The sequence below is a fragment of the Phaseolus vulgaris genome, chromosome 2 (genome assembly GCF_000499845.2).
Source record: "Phaseolus vulgaris cultivar G19833 chromosome 2, P. vulgaris v2.0, whole genome shotgun sequence".
Lineage (NCBI taxonomy): Eukaryota > Viridiplantae > Streptophyta > Magnoliopsida > Fabales > Fabaceae > Phaseolus > Phaseolus vulgaris.
Window position 1 is genome coordinate 39962345 of NC_023758.2, and position 18746 is coordinate 39981090.

Sequence of the window (18746 nt, forward strand, 5' to 3'; positions counted from 1 at the left end):
ATTTTAAAATGTTTATAAATAAAAAATTCTTTATAATTTCGTTTCAGGGCTCATAAATAAATGTCAAAGACTGATTACGAGAAATTCCCATTACAATATAACCATCAAAGAATGAAGTATATACCTTTTGGATTTTTATAAGAAAAATACTAACAACACTCTTTTAATTATTGACTAAATTTTTTGAAAATTATAATTTGTATGAGTTTAATATATTATTTAACGAGTCTCTCCTCTGTCTTAGAAATAAGACAAATTAAGATGTGAACCCAATTCTAACAAACAGTAAATAATGTGTTGGAAATAAAGTACTAAAGAGTGTTGGTGGACCCTCTCTTCTTGGTAACTTATGTTGTGTCTTTCACTATGCAGAAGTCCCAGGTATATCATCAGGCGGGTCAATGGGGTGTACTAGTTGTGGTTTTGGCTTTGGCTTCTGAACAGGCTCAGTTGAAGGCTTTGTTTGCCTGTTAGGACAGACTTTATCTGCTTCCTCTGGTTTAACATCAAACTGCAACATTTGAAGGTATATAATTGAATTATTACAACTGATCTTTTTGAATATATTGGTCAGAGTAAAGGAAAGTTGTAAGTCGGCATCATTCACTATAATAAACTGGCTATTCAATACTGACAAAATATTTCCTGATGCAAAGTAATTGATATAGCAAAGAGATTTAGTTTTCTATTTTATGAAACCACATTTGGTTTTAAATTACAGTAAGATGTGGAATGTATAAAACTAAGTCATTTCGTTGAAACATGAAAAATGAAGAATCTAATTTGGTTCTTCACAGAAATGTTCATCATGCCCTGCGACAGTCACTACAGACAAAACTATGCACCTCCATCATGTGATGCAATTCACTATTTAGAAGCTTGGATGAGATTACAAATCAATTTAGGTGTATACATTTTCCGATTTAATTTTTCAAATTATAAATCAAGTCAGGGAAGGTTTTCAAATTTGCTTTGAGACTAAATTCCTGATAAGAATCATGAGCAAGAGAACCAAGCTATAGGCAATACAGAATATGTTCATGCGGATGTAACGAATTTTCTATGAACAGAAGTTAAAAGGTCAATTATTATGTGGTTCCTTTTATTTCCTTTTTCAGAAAAAATATGCTTGGATTATAACTGCTTATATGAAGCAAATATAGAAAAAAGTATAATTTCCTCCTGCTCTTGTTTATTAATAGTTCTTGCTGGTAGCAGTTAGAATTTCAGTTTCTGTTTTGAATTTAATCAAATAAGTCGAGTATGTTTTCTATTTCCAATAAGGTGGTCACTTGTTGACCTATCTTTTAGGGATGTGGAGCTAAAATTTAGCGCATTTTTTAGGAAACCACCCACTATTCTATGAATAAAATTAGTGGGTCTAGATGATGTTTTCTTTTTTTGTTTTACGTTTGTACAACTAAGCCTAAATTGCATTTGAAGGTACAGGAAAATCTTGCTATGTTCAACAATTGGTATCAAAGCTCCTTCATAAGGGGTCTGATCCAGAATCTGAGTGTGAGAGAAACAGTTGAGTGTGATAATAACGTATGAGAGAAACATTTGTGAGTGTGTGCCATCAGCGGTAGTATTCCGAGGAAAAAAATGACAGATTCAGGAGTATTGACATTTGGTGGAACATGAGATTTCAATCGTAGCGGATAAAGCCACTGCATCAAAAGTCGAACTCAAATTAATGGAAGAACAACAACCAAAGGACCTGAAGATAAAGAATTATCTCTATCAAGCCATAGTTTGAAAATTTTTAGATATTATCCTCAACAATGATATGTCCAAACACATTTGGGATTCTATGAAGCAAAACTTCCGAGGTTCTACTCGAGTGAGGAGAGCACAATTATAAGTCTTGCGTAGAGATTTTGAAATGCTGAAGACGAAGGACGAAGAGACAGTTAATTCAAACTTTGTTCACACTTTGAAAATTGCTAAAAGCATGAAGGCATGTGATGAGAGCAAGTGTGAGAATGTCATTACTACAAAAATCTTTAGTCGATGGTTCCTAAATTTAATTATGTTGTGTGCTCAATTGAAGAATCCAACAACTTGAACACCATGACCATCGACAAATTGCAGAGCAATATTTTGGTTCATCAGCAAAGAATGACTTGTTAAGGAGATGAAGAACAAGTGTTGCAGATTACAAATGAAGACAAGGGAGGACGAGGAAGAAAGAGATAGTCATTCAACAACAAAGTTGAGATTGAATGTTTCAATACAAATTTTCTACCTGGGAGAAGAAAATAAATTATGTTGAGGTGAAAGATACGGTGCAATAAGAGAAACAAGAAGATGAACTCTTGCTAATGGCTCACGTTGATGTTAAGCAACGAAAGGAAAATGAATAGTTTCTTGACTCCGAGTGCAGTAACCATATGAGTGGTAACAAGGAGTGGTTCTTAGAGTTAGATGAAAACTTTCAACATCCAGTAAAGCTCAGCAATGAAACTCGAATGGTTATGATGAGGAAAGGAAGTGTTCGCTTAAATGTTAATGGAGTTACACATGAAATTTCACATGTCTATCATGTTCCTAAGTTTAAGAACAATCTCTTAAGCATAAGACAACTTCAAGAGAAAGGCTTGACCATCTTGATTCAGAATGAGAAGTGTAAAGTCCATAATCCTGAAAGATGACAAATTATGGAGATAAACATGAAGGGAAATCGAATGTTTGTGCTGAGAGCTACCAAGGTATCAATAAATTCTGCATGTTTTCAGACGGCGCTAGAGCATGATTTTCAGCTTTGGCACAATCGACTTGGTCATTTAAGCTACAATTTGAGGACGTTTTCCTCTAAGCAATTGTTAAATGGGTTGCCCTCTCTCTACTCCAAGAGACCTTTGTACGTGTTGTTTGGTTAAGAAGGAACACTGAAATTCTATGTCGAGAAAAAGTCTATGGAGAGCATCCAACAAACTTCAACTTGTTCATGCAGTGCAGACATACATGGACTATCAAACCAATTTTAAGCAGCAACAAGAGATATATTTTGAGTTTCATTGATGATTTTTCTCACAAGACTTGGGTCTACTTGAATGAAAAATCAGAAACTTTCTTCCTGGTTCAATGTGTTGGTTGAAAAGGAAGTTGGGGTAAACATCGCTTAAGAATAAATAGAGGTGGTGAATTCACTTCAAAAGAATTCGAAGCATTTTGCCAGGGTCAAGGTATAAGTAAATAGTTAACAGCAAGTACTGATAAGCAATGATGTAATATTTGAAGGATAGACACGATGGAATTGGGGAGAAGAATGAAGAATACCAACAAGATATTCTTGATTGGGGAGAAGATGAAGAATATGTGAGCAACATCGAAGAACAGTATGAGGAAAATGATGTGAATAGTAATGATGATTGCAAAACCGAGGAACAAAATGAAGAGAATGTTGTGGACAATTCCATAGGCATTGGTGATCCTCCAAATAATTATGATACTCCTCCAGTTGAAGGGAGGGTTAGAAGGAACAGGAGAGAGCTGATTTGGAATTTTTGTATGTTAGAGGAAATATGCTCATGAAGTGCTATCACGGTTTGGTATCGAGAACTGTAATGCAGTTAAAACTCCCATTGTTCCAAGCACAAGACTGTCAAAGGATGATGCAGGTACCAAAGTTGATGCAACTATGTTCAAGCAAGTAGTTGGCAGCCTTATGTAATATAAAAATATCATGCTTTTGGAATCAAAATTGGTAGTTGTCAATCTTTTATATAGAACTTTATTTACATTAATTTTTTTATACATCATTTTATTCATTGGAGTATTGTTGATATGTACTTTGTTTTGTTAGGTATTAAACCTTCTTTGATTGGAATATTAAAGTTTGATTCAATTTTATTGTTCTCCCTTGCATTTTTATTGTCAAAAAAGTGATATCAATGACTAAAACTAAATAAATAGGTATAAAACAAAACAAAAATGAAAATTTTTTAAAAATTAAAAAGTGGTGGGTCAGCCCACTAGTCCATCATATGATGGAGCGGGTTACCAATTTCAGTGCATACGGACCAAATTGATCCATTTTGCCCCCTAGTCATTTGTTGACCTATTTTTTAGGAATGTGGAGTTAAAATTTTGGCACATATTTTTAGGAAACCACTCACTATTCTGTGGATGAAATTAGTGGGTGTAGATGGTGTTTTATTTTGTTTTCTGTTTATACGGCTATAAAGCTATTGTGTTAGTTCAACACTTTCATACAACCTCATTCAATTCTAGAGCCCTTTTGGCATGCATACTGGGAGGGGCAAGTTGGAATGAATATGATAAGTTAACAAAAATTTATGTTCTTGAAATCAAACTAACCTTGTAACTACAGCCAGATACACAAGCACGGAAACATTCCTGTTAAGAAAGGATTAATTGTCATTAATTTGTAAAGATAGTAGTCCTACCATAATTAATATAAAGCTATTAAAAAGGCTACAACAAGCATGTTCCAATTGCTCAGAAGGAGTTCTTCCTTCTCAACACTGCCTATATTTCAGGGCTGAAAACTGGATCACTGATGCTGGCTAGACAATTAGTTGAATAATTCTATTTAAACAATTGAAGAAACATGCATAATCAAATGTATTCACTCATTGCCAATAACAATTCAATAGTTGTGTTTTAACAAGTCATTACTCTAGTAGCTTTTCACCACAAAATAATTTTTTTATCAACAGTCTACATGTAGAAACCTTTCATTTAAAGGTCTCAGAGCCAAACATTTAAAGTTAAGTTAAAACTAAAAGAGGGAAACCAGTCAAGAATAACTTAGAATAGAATCAGAAGTTACAAATTGCAATTAATATGGTAAGTAAAGGAAACATATACTCTGACACAAAATACCTCTGAGTAACTGACAGCTCCAGGGGAACGATCAATATAGGCACTCCACTGCTGATCCTTTAGTACAGGATCCTTGTAGCATATTTGATTGCAGTCCTCCAAACCTGGTTAACCAAAACTCTTATCACATGTTAGTCAAAGTCAAGTTCTGCACTAATCAAACCAAACTTTTACAATCACACATATTCCATTATTTTCCTCATAGTATATGCTTGGAATGAAACTGATATAAGCCATGTTGCCTGCAATCCCCTTCCTAAAATATGAGATAAACCAACTATTGATTCCATCTACAAAAGCCAAAGTCAATATTTGACCACATATCTGTTTAGATAAATTTCTCTATAGACACTACTAGAATAAAAACAAAATAAGAACAAAAAAAATTAAATAAATTTATGCATATTTTTCATTCTTGCTGAAGTGACTTCCCGTTGTTAAAAAAGTGAAGCCGAACTCCAATATTTTCCCCAATTGTTAAAGGTAAATCCTTTCCTCAATAAAGTATTGTTTGAAATTAGAATTATTAAATAAAAACAATTTTTGTGGATTTTTGAAACAATAAATGTCAAAAAAAATGACTAGTATGCTAGTATTGTTGCAGCTATACAAGAAAGTGGATTTCATTTAAGTCTAGATTTAGAGTGAATAATTTTTTGTCTGCATTCCATTCATGTGAAAAAAAATCATCAAGAAAGATGCAAAATGACTCACATTCTTCCCATGATTCTCCATCCGAGTTGCAACCCTTTTTGCAGAATACTCGCCCTACAGTACAGTAGAATGTGTGAGTGCAAGAAAGAAGAGCGAATTTGGAGTACACCCAAAATCAATTAAAACCAGAATAACCTCAAATTGACATCATCACTCACAATTGCTCTAAAAGAGCCATCAATGCTGACAGAAAATTGCTTCCTTTTTTAATTACCTTAATTCATTATAGTATTATCAAAATAATTTGAATAATTCAAACATATAATAATATAACCAAACATGGAAAATCAGCAAAAGAATGGACAATGTAAAATATTACACAATTTCTGAACATAATGGTTCTATCATCCTATGCATTGCATGATAAATTGAACATTCCTGAAATTTACAAAAAAATGAAAAGAAAGAAAGACGAAACGGTGAAGAGGGTTAGATCATTACATGGGATTTTGGTAAGAGCAGAGTATTTATTGGTGCATTTGTTTCCACATGGAGACACCCATTGCTGCGGTATCATCCTAATTTGAGTTGTCCCCAAAAAGGTGAATTGAACACGAAGAGGGTAGTTCGGTCACTTCCTGTCCTGATACACTTCCTAGTTTTGTAGGACCATTTCAATATTTCTCCGATTTAGACCTAAGCTCGGTACTATAGCAACAAATATTTAAAATATATATTTTTTCAAATATTTTTTTTGAAACTTATAAAACATAAGATAAATATTTAAAATTAAAATCTAATTAATTCAACAATATTTTTAGAATGATATAATTAATTAAACAGTATGAAGATAATTAAAATTATTTATTTTTAGAAAAAAATGTTATTTATTACTTATTTTAGAGGAAGTACTAGTTCATTTTCCATAGGTTACACATATTATACAAAGATCTTTTACACTAACAAAGAGAATAAATAAAGGATTGACTTGTTTGATATACAAGAAAGAAAGAACTAAAAATTAAATAAATAAATAAAAGTAAAAATTAAATCCATTTCTTCAGTTTTCTTTCACCTTTTCAACCAAACAGAAAAATTATATTTCTGACTGTCTCAGGTTGAAAATTATACAAGTACTCCATCACATATTAAAAATTATATTAAATACTCTTTAAGTACTAAAAAATATTTTAAATTGATTTTTAAATATTAGTAACATATATTAATATAAAAACTAAATTGAGAGATATTTAATACTTTAGAAATAACTTACATAGTTTTGTTATTTTAAAGATTATGTTAGAGAAAAAGTAACATTTGAGATATTATATATGAAAAGAAAGAGTTATAGTACAAATATAATAATAAAATATTATATTCCAATAATAAAATAATTTTTTAGAAATAAAATAATAATATATATATAATTGATAAATAAATATAAAAAATATGAAAGTGTCAGTACATCAGTCTAAAGATTTTATCACTACTAATCTCAATGAGAAAGAAGAGTATAATTGTCTCTAATACATACATATTTGTATGTATTATTCTGATATTTCTTTAGGAATTGAAATTAATATAATTTATAAACAATCATCCTTAACTTTATCCAGGAAGTAACCGTGATGGGACTGTGAAAATGAAAAAGAAGAACTTCTTTATTGTGATGATTTCAAACTCTCATACAGTTTCAAGAGTCTATACTTAAATGTGTTTTTAAATTAAAATTATAGCAAAACTATTAAAATTCAAAACAAATAATAGCTTTTGTGCAATAATATTAACAATGGGATTGAAGGTACTCATTCATGGCTAAGCATCCTCGCTATCCTCTCCGGTGGAATCAATGCCGAAACCCTACAACGCTCTTTCGCTGCCGTCACAACTTTTTCATTGTACTTCTCCTTCCAACACGCTACCTTCGGCGCTGGGGGGAACAGCCGCTGCCATGCTGTCTCCGCGCACTGCTCCACCTTGGCCTCGAACCTCGCGTACGCCTCCTTCGCCAACGGCTTGCACTTGGAGTAGGCGGCTCTGGCAATGTCGGCGGCGGTGGTCCGGGCGGGCGCGGGAGACTGCTGCACGGGGGAGATGGAGCGGTCGGCGATGCGGAGGAGCTCGTCGGGAACGAGGTGGAACTTGTCGTATATGGGACCGATGACGCTCTTGACGGATTCCTCAACGGCGCGGATGCTGGTGCGTTCCTTGGAGACGGCGACGAAGACGGCGGGGCAGCGCATTGTGGGAACTTTGACGGCAAGTTAAGTCGTGTGTTTTTGTTGCCTTGTTCCCTGTGTCATCCACCAGAAATGAATTTTGAGAAGAAAAAACGGAATGAATGAAAAATAAAGTGGAATTAAGTTAAGAAGAAGATGAATAAAAATAGAAATGAATAAAATAGGTGAGTTTGATTGGGAGGGCATAAAGATCTGAATGAATACTATATATCCACACAGCCATGCATAGAGAAGTCACAAATGGACAAAAGAGCGAAAAGAAGACAAGTTCTGAATATATCACTTGGAAGTACTAATCTTCTCTTTTATTTTTCTTTCAATTTTTAATAATTCTTCTAAATAAATTTCTTACTTGCTAGATTAAAAAAATACTTAAAATCAAATCATTCTCCTAATAATTTATTATAAACTAGGTGAGATTAGGTATTTGTTATTTTTAATGAGTTAAAATTTGATATTTATGTTAATTTTAATTTGATATTTTAAAAAAATTAAATATACGTATTGTGTGTAATTTTTGTAATATAATATATAAATTTTAAATCAAAATATATTTTTAAAAATATTGTTTTTATTTTTTTCTGATAATTCTCTTACTATTATCATTATATTAAGAGAATAAAAAAATATTATATAGTTGTTCGTGAAGGTGAAATTATAAACCGTTATGCAAGCTAAATGAGATATAAACTCAAAATTTCAGAATAAGTATTATATAATTCTTTAATTTAACAATAAAAAAATATTTTTCTCTTTTTCACTCCATGATAAATAAATTTTTCTCTCAATAATTTTCATTCTATGAATTGAAATGGTTAACAATGCACTCTTATTTTTGTAACCCCAACTGTTATTTACAGAACACGGGAAATTTTCTCACAAAAACTATGTCATATTAGCAAAATAATTTATTTATTATATATATTCCACTTAACTAATAATTTTAACAACTGCTGTTCATGTCTGAATCTTTATTTTCAGATGTAAGGACATAAATATAGGTATTAAATCTTATGATATTGTTTATTAATAATTTTATAAATACTACATTGATCCTTAAATTAACATCACAAAATCTTTACTAATCATTCTTCTCTTCTTTCACATGTTTATGTTTATGTTTATGAAGAAATTTGTCAATACATGTCTATTATTTTCCGCTCAACCTTTTCAGTGCGCACAAAAACTATTAATGAAGAAGCTAGCTAACTACTTTGTCATCGTATAAATGATGAACACGCCTCCTGAACAGAGGAAAAGTTGTGAAAAAAATGCTATGTCCAGAATTTTAGTGTAAAAATCAATAAATTAGAAGTGCAGAATTTTACAAACTCTACTATACACCAAATATGTTTATGTACATACGAAATTAGTGATTTGTTTAATCAGGTAAGGAGGTATGATAACTCCAAAAATGAGGGTTCAACCTGACATAGTTTATTGCAGCAGGGTAAGCAGGCATCACTTGACATAAGCAATGGTACAACCATAATTCATTGGACTTTCTGGTTCATGATTAGTGATACGTGGGTGATTTTGCAGAATCTCAAGTGCACACTCCTTAACAGCACCAGTTCCAGTCCCATGTATGACAAAGAGAACAGAATATGGTCGACTGGAATTAATTGTCATCTCAAGGTGTATAGAAGCTTCTTCTACTCGCATACCTCTTAGATCCACTGTATTCTTAGATGTTTGCACCACTGGACCATAGGAAATATCATCGTCGCTTTTGTTGTCTACATTAACCCTGTATTCTCCATTCCGCCGACTCTACAATATTAAATCAAAATGTTATAACTTGGTATTTTGGTTCCTGACCAATGTTATAACTTCCCCAATTTTTATCAAAATATTACTGTATATACAATGGCAATATAAATAGAAAAATGCCAATAACAAACTCTATTGCATTGTTTTAATGAGTAATCCTCTTGTATAAACAATGTCTGGGTGAGAAATTACTTAATTCGGCAGAATGTGCAAAAAATCCTAGTGATGGAAAGATGTGAACTTAAAAAAATCAAACCAAAGAAACCTATTTAACAAGAATATATATAATCTACAGTTTTATTTTTTCATACACCATGGCAGTAAAGACATACGTACCTGTCTCCCCTGGTGTATGGAAGAACTAGTTACAACATTCTTTGCATTAGAAGGAATAGCTACGATGTTACTTCTCTTTACACGGACTTTCACTTTACCATACTGTACCAGGATTGTTTCATCATCCCCAAGTGATTCTACCACTGTGGCCAATTTACCCCCCAATCCCTTGACACGGACTTGCTCTCCAATTTGTGGAGTATATGATGTTTGATCAGCTTCATTGAAATGATCCGCAAGAGTGTGAGCTTTTACAATGGAGGCAATGGCAGATTCAGTTTCTTTAATAAGTGAATTGAGTTTATCACGACCAGAATTTCTGAGTTGCTTCTCAAATTTCTGTATCAAAGATTCCATCTGAGATTTTGCATCCACAAGCTCTTGTTGGACCTGTTGGGTTTCCTTTAAGATAAGTTCCTTTTCTCGTCTATCGAGGTCTTCTGCCTCCCCATGGATCTTTGCAACATTTAATTAAAAAATGAGTCAATAAAGAGGATAAAAAGGAAAAAAAAAACAATTCCAAATACAATGGTGTTCAATTAAAACACGCTGCAAATGCTAAGGCATTCATTTGCTGAACAAAAAAATTTCCAGCACTAAATGCAATATGAACATTTTTGAAGGATGAACTTACGTACTTATTTTATATTAAAATTGGTGCACATAGTGAAACAGAAAGCCATATTCTATAAGTAACTCCCTCAAAAAATATTGAAATTAACGATTGTTAGATCATCCCCCAAGGGTTGGTCATATCTACTAAAGGTTACAAATCACAAGACACGACATATTTTGTGCAACATCTCCATCACTCTTCCATTTTCAGGTCAATTTACTGCATCCTAACTTATCAAGGATGCAAATTTCAGATAAATTTGAAAAGGAACACTATTGATTTTAATACTATCTCAACCATGGAAAACATATTATAATCAAGACACAGCGAATCTCTTCCTAGTAAAACATCTAGACAGTACCTCATTGTACACGCTCATAATTTCTGCATGAATGGACGCAGCCTTTCCAGCCTGGACCTTTAATCGATTTCTTTCCTCCAGTAAGGACTGATAAAGCATTCCTCTCCGCTCTTGCTGCTGTTCTGGTTTAAACTTCTCTACCCATTCTTGTGCCCTATCAATTATATTTCTATCAAAGCCAATAGATTGTGCTATGCTTAATGCATTTGAATCACCAGTACACCCCCAGAGAATTCTATAAGTTGGTTGTAATGTTTCAAGAGAAAATTCCATTGCTGCATTGTCAAAACAGGTATCCTTTTCCTTCAGACTACTTAGATCAGCATAATGAGTGGTAACAACAGCCAAGTTCACACGATCCTTCAAATATTGTAAGATAGTGGCAGAAAGTGCAACCCCTTCTGAAGGATCAGTCCCACCACCGATTTCATCAATGAGAACAAGTGATTGTGTTGTGGCCACTTCCAAAATCTTACAAATACGTGATATGTGCCCACTAAAAGTTGAGAGATTTTGTTCAAGGGACTTCAATTTGGAGGAAAAGATATAGATCAGACAACATATGGAGCAAATGCATGATCAACAAAAAGTTTTTCATTTTTATTGTCCATAAAAAAGTTAAGATATTACCTGGTGATCTCCAATATCTGCAAGAATAAGATCAAACCAAGGAAGTTTTGGATTGTTCTTGGCAGGCAAATACATTCCAGCCTTTGACATAAGTGATGCCAGGCCCAATGTTTTCATGGAAGCAGTTTTCCCTCCAGTGTTAGGCCCTGAGATCACCACCACCCTGGTCCCACGTCCAATTTTAAAGTCAACTGGCACGGGGAAGTCAGATATGCTATGTGACGTATATTTAGTAGCCATTTCTCCATTTCCATCACCAAACTTAACAGCATTTCCAGATCTTAGTGCAAGATTATCTGAAATGATCTCAAGAGAGGACTCTAGGAGCAATGGATGTTGTATACCAACAATGTTTACGTTTAAACTGTCATCCTCTTGTGGGTCCAAAATATCACTGTCTACATTGGAATCACAACCTTCAAAACAATCAAGTCTGAAAATGGGACATACCCCATTCATCCATTGAGCATATGCAGCTCTTGCAAAAGCAAGATCAATCTCCATAATTTTATCCAATAAATTGCTTATATCTGATTCTGAATTTGCTATTTCAGATGCAAGCATGCTCAAAATTGCACTTTCCTCAGCCTTCTCGGAGCTTGAAAGTCTAACTTCCAAGTTGTTCAGATCTATTGCATCTTTGGGTTCCATAAAGTAAGTTGCTCCAGAGCTGCTGACATTCAGAACTACACCACCTGGAAGCAGATATCTATGGGATGCCCTAATGCCCACACACATTCTAGATCGACGCTTAGTTATTAATGGTCTGTCAATTCCTCCAGCCTGAAAAATTTGGGAGGCTACTTCCTTCAACATAGAATCCAAAATTTCTGTGTTCCTCTTTCTTTCTGATCTGATAATCTCCAGATCTTCACTTGCTCTATCAAGAATTATTGAAAGAGTGCAATCTATGCAAAATTCTATTTTACTCTCCAAGCCCGCAAGGAAATTACAATTTTGCAGTATTTCGAGTAGGGGCAAGTACCTGATGGGAAACAATGGCATCGATAAAGTTAAAAGTTCTGATGATTATCTTGGGATTTCTGGAAGGCAGCAATTATGCCCAAAAGAACGAGTGCAATTAGAGTATACACTTTGAATGTCTTTCATTACCTTTTGAGATAAACTTTCTTTTAAGGCCTTATTGAGACATGTGAATCCATTACCATATGATCTATGCTCCAAACTTTGTCAAGAAAAATACAACACCTAGCCAAAATGCATAAAAGAAGTTGCTTGTAAACTGAATCAAACTAATTAAAATACCCTTGAATGCTGGGAAATGCTAGTTTTTACAACTTCCTACCATCCCTTTGACTGGCTCAAAAAATAGATACCACATGATGAGAGTCAGATAAACCCTATAGAATTCCAATTCAAGTTATGATTGACATATTATAATTTTGCTTTACTTTTTTTTTTATATATAAAAGCTTTCATGTTAGACAATAATTTTGCTTTACTTTTTATACAAAACTTCTCCACATTGTCATCTAATCACAAATCGCTATATTATCACAGAAGTCTAACTATTACAACAGTTGATCAGAAACTCTTTAACCCATTTTCTAATTATGTGCTAACTCGTTATACTGTTAAACTACAAAAAATTGGCTCCAATTCAGTGTATGTTTCTTGCAGTTCAAACCAAACAATTCCAGTAAAAATAACAGAAAAGCAAAGAAATAAAAAAAAAATGTCTTCGTTGCATTTTTAGTTCCCTAGGTATCGCGACTGTGCAATTTTGGTTATTCAAATTCTGATTGCATTAGTTGGATTCCCCACAACTTTCCTCTGATATACAATCATGTCCGTCCACGCTCATTCCATCCAATAATTAACGTAATTAGCTTACATGACTGGACTTGACATGGGAGAGTAAATAGAGTACTAACTATAAAATATGGAATATTTGAAATAAATGACATAAAAAGTATTTGACTCAAGCCCAACTTCTCTATGCGCATAGAATAGGAAAATGAGAAGAAGGTAGAATGAAGTGAGTTTCTCTCATAAGCTGAAATCAATTTCTGTCGTTAACTTCTGAAGTTTTCTCGTCTAACTTCCCCAGCAGTTAAGGTGCAGAAATTGATTACTTATATGAGAAAGTCAATACGTTTTACATTCTTATTTTCATTTCACAAAATAGGGCCTACATTAACTTAATTGTAAAGTTAACATTGCTTGAAGTAAATTTATGATTTTATGACAACAATAAACAACAAAGAAAATTTCATTATCATTTTTAATTAACAACTTAAACATCAGATGAACTAGGACCAATGAAAAAAAAAAATATAAGAAAACTTGAAAAACCAATTGGCGCAACTCTTCCAACATGATGAGAGACGGGAAAATGCACAATCGTCATACCCGAGGCACTTAGAAATGCAACTAAGCCAAAAAAGCAAAGATTCGCGAATACCTTTGAGGATGATTAGAAGCGGAAGCGAAGCGTTTCAAACTATCAAATAATTCCCTGGCGGCGGCCAGCGTGCGGCGAACGGTGCAAAGCTCTCGGGTGGTTAGCAATTGACCGGAAGTGGCGACGCGGAGAATGTCCGTCAAGTCGTGGATGGCGGAGAAGTCGAGCGGCTGGGCGAGGAGTCTGGCGGCGGAAGTCTGATCGAGAAGTTTCTGGCTGTGGGCGGGGGTGCGGCCGACGGGCAAGCGGGCGTTGAGGGCGGCGGCGGAGGCCATGGAGGTGGAGGTGAACGGCGAGAGCTGCTTGCAAACGGAGCTCCATTCGAGCGTCTTGAGGGTGTCGGCCTGGAATGAGTTGGAGTCGGGATTGAAACAGGAACGGAGTTTGAAATTGAAATGGGATTTTGGGGTTTTAATCAACGGAACCAACACGTTGCTGCTGAGTTGCATCGGTCACTCACTCACTGCTCTGTTTCTCAGAGTTTATGGATTGCCTTCCACCTATCTATGCTATTCCTAGATAACGTCCACACTCGACGCCGTCGTTTTACTACTTATAATTCCATGATATCTATTTTTTGCCTATATTAATAAAATGCTTCAGAAATTATAAATTGACCATTAGCTGAAAACAAAGACTTTATATAAAATAAAACTCTAATTAATCATTTTCCTTTGGAAGTTGTTTTAGAAGAATAATCCAGGGACCATATTAATCCAGACATGTCGTTGTCCTCGTAAGCGCCAAACATAATACGAAGGTAGCAGAATAAGGCGGCAACAAAAACAAACTTCCAATTACATGTCATGACAACACTGGTAAGGGTGTTTGGAGCCAAACGTAATCGATTAAGGCTCAAAACGTAATCGGTTAAGGGTGTTTGGAGCCACATGCACATCTTGGTTTCTTGGACAGAGAATAGCTGGAAAATGCATGCATATTGCCAAGGTGACCTAGGTATATATGACACACATCTTAGACACTGAAAAAGGTGTTGAGTTCGTCGTGAATATTGGATGGTTGGAGACTTGTTTTTCACGAGTGTTTCATCCACCATATACCTTGCAAATTAATTTGATAATTCGAATTGAAACTCAAATCTCTTATTAGAAAAAGTGTATATAAATATTAAAAATATAATGAATTAAAATATTCTCATAATAAAAATATCTAATTTTTAAGTTTTAGATATATCCTTTTTATTTAGTTTATTCCAACTTGTTCTCTTAAAAAATGGAACTTGGTATGTGGGTTTACTCCTCCCATGTGAGAATGGATTATTTGCAAGGTTGATGGTTGATTGGTTGTTCACGCAAAGTTGCACAAACTCAAGCCAAACACATTAATAAGCAGCCTCTGCTATATACTCCGCCTCACAAGATGAGACAGCAACTATAGTTTGCTTCTTAAAACACCAAGAAATTGGTGCTTTTAGATATTTGAAAAAAATATCCATAAGTGTTATTCCTTCCCCTTTATTATCACACCATTCTGAATCACTGCAAGCCTCCAAACAGTTTTCTAATTCATCCGAGCTTACTGGAAACAGTAAGTCGGACTCTGTTGTCTCCTTAAGATACCTCAAAATGTGCTTTGCTGCTGGCATATGAGAGATTCTTGGATTACACATAAATCTGTTTATTAATCCAAATACATAGCTTATGTCAGGCCTGCTATTGTAGATGAATCTCAAGCTTCCAACTACTTGTTTGAATAGTGTAATCCTGAAAGTTTATTTTTTTAAATAAATTTCAAATTATGTAATACAGTATTGTTAGAGGTTAAATAGATTCTGGATTTAGTAATACATAGTATAAAATGTAGCTTTTATTTTTATTTTTTTATTGAAGTTCTAATTTTAGAAATTTCAAAATCTATGGAGGTGGCTGAAGAAATGATGGAAGTGCAGAAAGAAACAGTCACGGGATAAATATGAGAACATAGCGGGCCAAATTGATAAAAGTTTCTGGGCCTGAGAGACTGGGCTCTGTGGGGATGCGGAATTCAATTACTTTTCAGACGCGTCACTATCACACAGCCACGTGTCCAAGAATCAATAAACCCCAAAAGCGTAGGCTAGTTTATCTTATTTAGTAATTTTTCAATTTTGACACGCAGAACATTGCATTGTGTTGATCTGCAAACAGGGCTTCGATTAGGGTTTGTAGGGTTTGTGAGATCGAATCAGAATGGGTGGATCGGTGAAAGACGTGAAGTCTAAGGGGGAGGTTGATGCGGTGGTGGCTGGTGGCTCTCCGGTTATCCTCCACTTTTGGGCGTCGTGGTGCGAAGCTTCTAAGCACATGGACCAACTCTTCACTCACTTGTCCACTGATTTCCCCAAAGCCCATTTCTTAAGGGTAACTTTTCATTCTCAACTTCTCTTCTTTTCCTCTTCGGCTTCCCTTTTTTTTCACATCTATACCATGTTTTGCAGGTTGAAGCCGAAGAGCAACCTGAGATATCCGAGGCTTACTCCGTCTCTGCCGTTCCTTTCTTTGTCTTTTTCAAGGTATTGTTATCAGTTATAATGTCTTCTTTCACAAGGGAAACTGTGTTTATGGTTTAGAACTACTTTTTTGATGGGTTTATTTTGTTCTAGTTGCTATGTGTGATGTTATTGGTGTTGCTATCTAAGTGTCTGCCTTCCCAGTAAATTTTTGGGGCTTAGTTGGTATTTATTCTGAACTAAATGGAAGAGTGGCTTTGTGGAAATTATGTATCTTTGATTTGATAGCTTATGATGCTGTTCTTTTTAGGTGCATTTTCTATGGAAAGGGTGTGATTAGTTTGATGTGATAGGGAAAAATGAAATAAGTTTTTCCTTAAGCTAAAAATATTTTTGTATGATTTAAATAATCAGATTATGGATACTCTGACAAGAGGGTTTTTTTTTACATATTAGTCTACGGTTAAACTAGTTTATCTTAAGAGACTCTGTGTATAGTTAACAATTGCATTTAAGTACTTAACTGAAGCTCAAATTATAATTTATTGGAGTTATGTGTTGTATATAGTTCTTTTAAGGTTTGTTATTAAGATCCAGTTTGAATATGTCATCATGTAGACAAATGAAATGAGTACCTTTGTTTCTTTCAATTATAATACTATGGTATCCAGTCCGCTATTTGAGATTTAAAATCATTCTTACCTTCTTTGTGTGATTTTAATAGTTGCTTAGAAGTTCTTTTTCTTCAGGATGGCAAGACCTTTGATACATTGGAGGGAGCTGATCCCTCAAGCTTAGCCAATAAGGTTGCTAAAATTGCAGGGTCAATTAACCCTGGAGAAGCTGCTTCTCCTGCGAGTCTTGGGATGGCTGCAGGATCTGCCGTTCTTGAAGCAGTGAAAGAATTAGCTAAGGAAAATGATTCTTCAAAGGAGAAAAATGTAGTTCAACCAGGGCTTAGTGGTCCCCTTAGGAAGCGATTGCAGCAGCTTGTTGATTCTCATCCTGTTTTCCTTTTCATGAAAGGAACCCCTGAAGAGCCAAAATGTAAATTTAGCAGGAAAGTTGTTGATGTGTTGAAGGAAGAAAAAGTCAAGTTTGGAAGTTTTGATGTCATGTCAGATTCAGAGCTTCGTGAAGGCTTGAAGAAGTTTTCAAATTGGCCAACATTTCCTCAGCTTTACTGTAAAGGTGAGCTTCTTGGTGGGTGTGACATAGCAGTTGCTATGCATGAGAACGGGGAGTTGCGAGAAGTTTTTAAAGATCAAGGAATTGATACCACTGATGAAGCAAAAGAAAAAGAATCAGGAGATGCCAAAGGTGGCATTTCTAAATCTACTAATTTGAGTTCAGCCTTATCCTCTCGAGTGGAAAGCCTGATAAATTCTAATGCAGTTATGCTGTTTATGAAGGGAAAACCAGATGAACCAAAGTGTGGTTTCAGCAGGAAGGTAGTTGAAATTCTCCAGCAAGAGAGTGTGCCCTTTGACAGCTTTGACATTCTTACCGATGAAGAAGTCCGTCAAGGGCTTAAGGTTTATTCAAACTGGTCCAGTTATCCTCAGCTGTATATCAAGGGAGACCTTATTGGGGGATCAGACATTGTGTTGGAGATGCAAAAAAGCGGAGAACTTCAGAAAACTTTACGTGAGAAAGGGATTATTCCTGCAGAGACCATTCAAGATCGACTGAAGAGATTGATTGCCTCATCCCCTGTGATGCTCTTCATGAAGGGTACCCCGGATGTACCAAGATGTGGGTTTAGTTCCAGAGTTGTTGATGCCCTTCGACAGGAGGGCTTGAGTTTTGGGTTTTTTGATATATTGAGTGATGACGATGTGAGACAGGGATTGAAGGTATACTCAAATTGGCCAACCTTTCCTCAGCTCTACTACAAAAGTGAGCTGATAGGTGGTCACGACATTGTGATGGAGCTGAAAAATAATGGGGAGCTGAAGTCGACTTTATCTGAGTAGGGATTATTATGATTCCATTCTGGTTGTGTGTACTTAGAACAAGTGTGATTGACAATCATACATGGCGATTTTGTCAGGAGTTTGTGTTTGATAACATTGTAACAATCTAGATTATTACTTCTATATACTGTCGTCATTGATTTCATAGTTATCTGGCCCGTCGAAAATTTTAAATCTTTTATATACTTTCGTCAGTGATTCTTAATGTTAGTTTTTCTGTCCGGTGGAAAATTTTGAAAACCTTTGGAATTCAAACGGATAATGAGATTATGTATTGCATACTACCTGTTGATAGCCTCAGTTTGGTGCTGGTGAAGATGCTAATTCAGCAAGTTTCTTACCTGTTCCATTAAAATTGTAGGTAGGAGGACACTTTTTTGGAAACTCATAGGCTAGGAAGGAAATAATTTTTTTTTGGAGTTTTGACATTTATGG

At 34.8% G+C, this 18746-nt stretch overlaps 4 protein-coding genes across 5 annotated transcripts; 1 reads left to right on the plus strand and 3 right to left on the minus strand.

Moving 5' to 3' along the window:
- Positions 1-147: 147 nt before the first annotated feature.
- LOC137812030 (uncharacterized) lies at positions 148-6207 on the minus strand. Of its 2 annotated transcripts, XM_068613905.1 has the most exons (5): positions 6007-6207; positions 5566-5619; positions 4852-4955; positions 4324-4362; positions 148-511 (listed from the first exon to the last, which is right to left on the minus strand). In XM_068613905.1, exons 1-5 carry the CDS (start codon positions 6080-6082, stop codon positions 365-367), a joined length of 420 nt encoding a protein of 139 aa, XP_068470006.1. In that variant the 5' UTR covers positions 6083-6207; the 3' UTR covers positions 148-364. The 2 variants fall into 2 exon arrangements, with proteins under 2 accessions (XP_068470006.1, XP_068470007.1); XM_068613906.1 differs by lacking the exon at positions 4324-4362 and having other exon boundaries at positions 6007-6198.
- Positions 6208-6968: 761 nt separating this feature from the next.
- On the minus strand, positions 6969-7975 carry LOC137812031 (stress-related protein-like). Its single transcript, XM_068613907.1, has one exon. It carries the CDS (start codon positions 7746-7748, stop codon positions 7311-7313), a length of 438 nt encoding a protein of 145 aa, XP_068470008.1. The 5' UTR covers positions 7749-7975; the 3' UTR covers positions 6969-7310.
- Positions 7976-9031: 1056 nt separating this feature from the next.
- On the minus strand, positions 9032-14424 carry LOC137812032 (uncharacterized). The gene is made up of 5 exons (XM_068613908.1): positions 13887-14424; positions 11462-12446; positions 10832-11356; positions 9855-10310; positions 9032-9518 (listed from the first exon to the last, which is right to left on the minus strand). The coding sequence occupies exons 1-5, from the start codon at positions 14333-14335 to the stop codon at positions 9207-9209; spliced, it is 2727 nt and encodes a 908-aa protein (XP_068470009.1). The 5' UTR covers positions 14336-14424; the 3' UTR covers positions 9032-9206.
- A 1417-nt stretch (positions 14425-15841) lies between these two features.
- Positions 15842-18462, plus strand: LOC137812036 (monothiol glutaredoxin-S17). Its single transcript, XM_068613911.1, has 3 exons — positions 15842-16246; positions 16324-16398; positions 17085-18462. The coding sequence occupies exons 1-3, from the start codon at positions 16076-16078 to the stop codon at positions 18309-18311; spliced, it is 1473 nt and encodes a 490-aa protein (XP_068470012.1). The 5' UTR covers positions 15842-16075; the 3' UTR covers positions 18312-18462.
- Positions 18463-18746: the final 284 nt, after the last annotated feature.

What these genes read in the sequence shown, in the direction of transcription:
- LOC137812030 (XM_068613905.1), bottom strand. Translation starts at nt 6,082, where the DNA reads ATGATACCGCAGCAATGGGTGTCTCCATGTGGAAACAAATGCACCAAT. An exon ending in TGGAGAATCATGGGAAGAAT is followed by an intron (nt 4,956 to 5,565) that starts GTGAGTCATTTT and finishes TTGGTTAACCAG; the next exon opens with GTTTGGAGGACTGCAATCAA. An exon ending in TATCTGGCTGTAGTTACAAG is followed by an intron (nt 512 to 4,323) that starts GTTAGTTTGATT and finishes CAAATGTTGCAG; the next exon opens with TTTGATGTTAAACCAGAGGA.
- LOC137812031 (XM_068613907.1), bottom strand. Translation starts at nt 7,748, where the DNA reads ATGCGCTGCCCCGCCGTCTTCGTCGCCGTCTCCAAGGAACGCACCAGC.
- LOC137812032 (XM_068613908.1), bottom strand. Translation starts at nt 14,335, where the DNA reads ATGCAACTCAGCAGCAACGTGTTGGTTCCGTTGATTAAAACCCCAAAA. An exon ending in GCTTCTAATCATCCTCAAAG is followed by an intron (nt 12,447 to 13,886) that starts GTATTCGCGAAT and finishes GTTTCCCATCAG; the next exon opens with GTACTTGCCCCTACTCGAAA. An exon ending in CAGATATTGGAGATCACCAG is followed by an intron (nt 11,357 to 11,461) that starts GTAATATCTTAA and finishes TCCAAATTGAAG; the next exon opens with TCCCTTGAACAAAATCTCTC.
- LOC137812036 (XM_068613911.1), top strand. Translation starts at nt 16,076, where the DNA reads ATGGGTGGATCGGTGAAAGACGTGAAGTCTAAGGGGGAGGTTGATGCG. An exon ending in CCAAAGCCCATTTCTTAAGG is followed by an intron (nt 16,247 to 16,323) that starts GTAACTTTTCAT and finishes CATGTTTTGCAG; the next exon opens with GTTGAAGCCGAAGAGCAACC. An exon ending in CTTTCTTTGTCTTTTTCAAG is followed by an intron (nt 16,399 to 17,084) that starts GTATTGTTATCA and finishes CTTTTTCTTCAG; the next exon opens with GATGGCAAGACCTTTGATAC.